The sequence below is a fragment of the Spinacia oleracea genome, unplaced genomic scaffold (genome assembly GCF_020520425.1).
Source record: "Spinacia oleracea cultivar Varoflay unplaced genomic scaffold, BTI_SOV_V1 SOVchr0_096, whole genome shotgun sequence".
Taxonomy (NCBI): Eukaryota; Viridiplantae; Streptophyta; class Magnoliopsida; order Caryophyllales; family Amaranthaceae; genus Spinacia; species Spinacia oleracea.
This window is the reverse complement of record NW_026614424.1, coordinates 37,666-43,893: the sequence shown is the minus strand read 5'-3', so window position 1 is coordinate 43,893 and position 6,228 is coordinate 37,666. Positions and strand designations below refer to the sequence as shown.

Sequence of the window (6,228 nt, the reverse complement as noted above, 5' to 3'; positions counted from 1 at the left end):
ATGCTCCACCTGAATCCAGTCAGACAGGGAGTTATCAACCTCCTCCACTCAGTCAGACCTCAAGTCAGCAACCAGGTCAGACAGCAAGTCAGCATCCAGGTCCATCCAGCCAACATCAACTCATCAGCCTCAACATCACTCCCTCCAAAAATCAGACCCAAAATTGCAGACACAAAGAAACCAGTGTGGCATATTTAAGTATTGTTGGTTGTAATTCCTTTGAACAAGTAGTAAGGTTTCTAATTAGCAACAAGGTTACATTTTGGCAATGACAATTCTAATTAGGTGCAAGGGTTTACATTGGAACACTGTGTAAAGATTCATTTGCCCCTTAATTACATTTGATGTTCGAGCTCGGCTCACGCGTGGCTCGTTTCAGTTAAGTGCGGGTTTAACAAGTTGTTGTTCTTGTTGTTCACTTGTTGAATTGTTGTTAAGGAAAATAAGATGATGTTCAGGTGTGGTTCATTTGAAAAAAATTTGTCCTCCATTTAAACTAAGTCAATGGACCAAAGTTGACTCCCGTTGACTTCGAGGACTGTTTGAGTTTATAGGCTACTTTACCTAATTTATAGATTTATCCTCTGTGGTGAATGATAGGTGAAACGAGCACGTATACTAACCAAGTTTTAATCGGTACATAATTAAACGGAGCTAATAATCGAACACAAGTTAATGCAAAAAGATATTGTCATAAGCTAGAATTACCATTATTAAGATTAGAGTCAACTAATGTCAACAACATAGATTACATTACATTCCATCCAATTTCCCGTTCCATTGTCGCGTTTACACTAGAGGAACTTCATTACAAACTTCAACACACAACAAACAACTAATCCTACAACAAACCAGAATACAGAATGGGAAATTGGTTGGCCCTTATCCTCTGCCCCCCTTCATTCCAGCCACTCCACCAGTGCATATCCTTTCAAGCCTCTCATTGGCAGCAACAAGAAGGGCTTTGTCATCCTCTAACTTCTGCAATTCAGTCATCATGATCCTCAACTCTGTTTTCAGCAATCTCTTCTCCACCATCAATTCATTCGTCACGACTCTTTGCCACTCCACAACATCAGGATCAACCCAATAAAACCAGCCACAACCTTTTCTACCAGTGTGAACATCAGAGAACTTACAAGTCAAGAATTTCCTCCCCGGGTTATCAGTTGTCCACGATGTCAACATCTTGGATGGAATGCCACAATAACATTTTTTTGAAGCACAAGGAGACCCACTCGACATCCTGCAACAGTTAAACAACTAATTATTAGTATTCGATTTCTCAATTGAAAACCCCTAAATTGCAAATAACAATCACAATTGAAAATTCAAACACGAACACCCACATTTTTAGTCAATTCAAGAACCCAATTTGCAATGTAGTTGTTTTCACATGTCAATTCAAAGGTTTCAAAACGCTAAATTTATCAAAAGGATTCGAATTTAATAAAATTGAACAAGAACAAAAACCCTAAATTGAAAAAATAAACCCAGAAATTGAAGAACAAGAACGAATTTAATGCACTCACCTTTAGGTTACTCGATTCCTCAACAAATTGCGAATCTTGCTTTGAGAAAAAAAATTACCCAGATTTCTTGATTTTTTTCGAAAAATTGGTTGAATGTGGTTGATAAGCTTTACAGGAAGTTTAAATAAGGGGGAAAGGGAGTTAAAGCAGTTGAATATAGCCGTTGGAGGTGGGGCCCACAAACGGAGGAATTTGACAGAAACTGTTACAAGGTAGTGTTACTCAACCTAAACAAACTTATAAGATAGCAAAATTTTAAAAAAAAATATAAGGTAGTAATTCACAAAACGTCTAAACTTAAAGGTAGTGTTGCACAAAATTTCCTTGCTGAAAAGACTTTACATGCTACCTAAACTTCACTAATGTAAAAAATTAACTTTTTGGGGAATATGAATTTCTGTAATGCTAAAACAATCTTTTAGAGGCAACTTATAATATTACTAATGCCAAAAATGAACTTTTAGGGGCAACATCAATTTTAGTAATGCTAAAAATAATTTTTGAGGCAACCTTACTTTTACTGATACTAAAAAGAAACGATTAGAGGCAACAAAAAGTTTTGCTAATGCTAAAAAGAAGCTTTAGAGGCAACCATTATTTCAGTATGCTCATAAGTACTTTTAGGGGCAACCTAAGTTTCATTGATGCTAACAAGAAGTTTTAGAGGCAACCACTGTTTCATTAATGCTAAAAAGTACTTTTAGGGGCAACCTCAATTTCATTAATGCTAAAAAGAAGTTTTTAGAGGCTACCATTATTTCATTAATGCTAAAAAGCACATTTAGGGGCATCCTAATTTCATTGTTGCTAAAAAGAAGTTTTAGAGGCAACCATTAATTCATTAATGCTAAAAAGTATTTTTAGGGGCAACCTAATTTTCAGTGATGCTAAAAATAACTTTTAGAGGCAACCATAATTGATTAACGCTAAAAAGCACATTTAGAGGCCATAAAAAATTAATTGCCTCAAGGTGATGCCTCTATATGTAAATTTTCTTGTAGTGAATATAAAATCCAGAAGAATATATACTCGCAAGAAGAACATCGAATCAAATAAAAACGCGAAAAACAAAGCTGAAAAGAACAGAGTCTTTAATGTTATTTTGTTCAGGAAATTGTTCTTTTACAAGGGATTGTTCTTTTTTCTCAGGATTTAATGAAACACGCACCTTTTGTGTATTTTTTATGCCGTTTGATCCTGGTGCACCTAGATCTATGTACAATGCCTGCACCATCAAATTTGTGTGTACATTGGGGCTCTTGAAATGGCTCTCCAGTTAGATATATCTCTTGACTAACATTCGGGGCTCTTGAGGGTTCTTGAGGGGCTCTTCATGAATAGCTACTTTAAGGTAGCTCTTGTCCAAGAGCCCTCCAAGAGTTGAGTCTTATTGAAAAGTGGATAGTAACTTTAAAAAAAACAAATAGTTATATATAAACCACCAATGGTAAAAAAGAAATTGGAGAGCTCACTTGAGGAACCAATCAATGTTGAGTGTTTTTAGAAATGAATTCTTGAGTGTGCCTTCTAGAGAGATATTCTTAGGTTATAAATAATACAACAATATAATTCATGCGGAAAAACCATAAAGCCAGAATTCAAATTAATTGCCACATAGTCAATTAGCATAATTTAGGTGACATACAATGTGATGGGTGCCTTCCCTAGCTGCTCCCAAACCGAACAACAACAAGTATTTAGAGCCTCAAATGTGCTCCTCTGTAGAAAGTCCACAACATGTTCAGATCCGCCTTAGGTTCAACCAACTAGGATCTTACTTAAGGTTTTACGTATTCGGGTAGACTTGTATTATGTTCTCCCTTGAACACAATGGGAAATAAAGAATATGAATTTTCAATTCAATTGATGTATATAATTATGAGGCCCTAGCCCTATATTTATAGTGTAGGAAATAAGGAATTTGAGTTTTACTAGGAATATAATTACCAAACCTAATAGGATTGAAATTCTTATTCAATTAGAATTGCAACTATAATTAAACTCTTAATTATTTGAATTCTAGTAAACTAGGAATTTAACTAATCGAATATTTTTTGGAGCCCAAGACGAACAACCCCACGCAGCCACAAGGGCCCACGTGGGTTGCACGAGCTGCCACTGCCCAAGGCGCTGCGGCCCACGCCTCGCAGGCCTCGCAGCTGTTGTACGCGAGCTGGGCGCAGCCCATGTGCTGCTGCCTTGCCGCAAGTTTGGCCCGGCCCATGAGCTGCTTGCCTTGCTTCCAGCTTGGCGCGGCCCATGGGGCTGCTGCCTTGCTTGTAGCTTGGCGCGACCTCATAGATGCGGCCTTGCTCGCAGGCGCGGCCCATGGTGCTTCCTTTGCTCGTCGAGCGATGGGTCGGTTCGCTTGCCTGCTTGTCGCTCGTCGAGCTTCCGATTCGTTTTTAATTCCGGAATTCATTTCCGTTTCAAAAAAATATTTACGTTTCCGTTGATATTTCCAATTCCATAAATAATTTCCTTTTTCGACAATATTTCCGATTCCGGTAATATTTCCGTTTCCGGCAATATTTCCGATTCCGGCAATATTTCTATTTCCGATAATATTTTCCGATACGAGCCATGTTTCCGTTTCCAGAAACATCTACGACTTGGATAATATTTATATTTCCGTCATGAACCATATTTTCGTTTCCGGCAATATCATCATTTCCGGAGTATTCTTTATTCTTCCTTTTGGCGATTTCAGCTCCCACTAGAACCGAGATCCGTCGTTTCCGAATGTTCATAAATGGAGTACTTAATGAATAATATATTCACTTAAATACTTGATCAGTTCACGTACTATTTGTGTGACCCTACGGGTTCATTCAAGAGTAAGTTTCTGATTAATATTATTAATTCCACTTGAACTGAAGCGGCCTCTAGCTAGGCATTCAGTTCACTTGATCTCACTGAATTTATTAACCTGTTAATGAATACTGAAACGTGTTTATTAGACTTAGCATTGAATGCATACTTGGACTAAGGGCATTATTTTCTTCAGTCTCCCACTTGTCCTTAGGGACAAGTGTGCATTTCCTAATTTCTTGGTCGCTGGATGCCTGCTCATGAACATAAGGTAAGAGTAGTCATCCTTATTATGTCCAGAGGTATTTCTCGGTTCCAGAGTTCAACTAGCCTATGATTCATCTGAGCACGGCCATGTATTTTTCAGTTTTTAGCTCTCCGAGTGGCCTTGTACAACTTTCAGCATCTCATCCTGATTTATGGGAGGACAATCCAATCTTGTGATCTTGAGGTTAGACTTCGTTTGATAGGTGATTACCTGAGCGTTGTCGTTATAGTCTCCTTTTACGGTGCGACGCTTGACAACGTCAAAGTAACGAGTTCTCAAATAAGTAATCTCAAATCACTCAGGTATTGAGGATTAGTGTCTAATAATTTAATGAAATTTAATTATGACAAATTTTCATCTCTTACAGTAAAGTTTCATATCTCTGTCCGACACGAATCTTCTCAAGTAAGTATCTATGCAAATGATTACAACATTGCCATGTCCACATAGTTCAAGAAACATAACTACTAGCCATCATGCATTCTAGTCGTCTAGCGTTTTCTATGCGTCCACCATTATAGAAAACTTCCGACCAGGGACCATTTTCAACCTTTGACATTCAAGTTCACTTGATAGACATTTCTTGGTCACATGACTGGTCCTAACAGTCTGTCTTGAATATATCGTCAAATTGAAAGGATTCATCATTTAATAAACCACAAAATTAAATGGAAAAATATATTCTATTCATTTATATGAAAGGTTAACCAAACTGTTTTACAAAGTATTAAATTCTAAAACGTTAAACATTTATTAAGGACATCAAAGCCATTCTCCAACATGCTTGATTCCCATAGTTGCAGTGTGCGAGTTGTGCTTCGCTTGCGGCATAGGTTTAATTAATGGATCTGAGATGTTGTCATCAGTTCCAATCTTTCTTATCTCGACTTCTTTTCTTTCAACGAACTCTCGTAGAAGGTGAAATCTACGAAGTCCATGCTTGCCTCTTTGGTGGTGTCTAGGCTCCTTTGCCTGTGCAATAGCTCAATTATTGTCACAATATAGAGTTATTGGTCCTTTAATGGAGGGGACTACACCAAGTTCACCTATGAACTTCTTTAGCCAAATAGATTCCTTTGTTGCTTCATGTGCAGCAATGTACTCTGCTTCAGTTGTAGAATCCGCAATGGTGCTCTGTTTAGCACTTTTCCAGCTTACTGCACCTCCGTTGAGGCAGAAGACAAACCCAGACTGTGATATGAAATTATCTTTGTCGGTTTGGAAACTTGCGTCTGTATAGCCTTTAACTATTAATTCATCATCTCCACCATGTACCAGGAAATCATCTTTGTGCCTTTTCACGTACTTCATAATATTCTTGGCAGCAGTCCAATGCGCCTCTTCTGGTCTGACTTGTATCTGCTCGTAGCACTGAGTGTGTACGCAACATCCAGGCGTGTATATATCATAGCATACATTATTGAACCAATCAATGATGCATATGGAATCCCACTCATTCGTCTATGCTCATCCAATGTTTTTGGGCAATGAGTCTTGCTTAGAGTCATTCCATGAGACATGGGTAGGTAGCCTCTCTTGGAGTCTTCCATCTTGAACCTTTCAAGCACCTTATTGATATAAGTGCTTTGACTAAGAACAATCATCCTTTTAGATCTA

At 37.9% G+C, this 6,228-nt stretch overlaps 1 protein-coding gene across 1 annotated transcript; it reads right to left on the bottom strand.

The window, feature by feature from the left end:
• Nucleotides 1–882: 882 nt before the first annotated feature.
• LOC130465197 (uncharacterized) lies at nucleotides 883–1,245 on the bottom strand. The gene has a single exon (XM_056834124.1). It carries the CDS (start codon nucleotides 1,243–1,245, stop codon nucleotides 883–885), a length of 363 nt encoding a protein of 120 aa, XP_056690102.1.
• Between the last annotated feature and the right edge of the window lie 4,983 nt (nucleotides 1,246–6,228).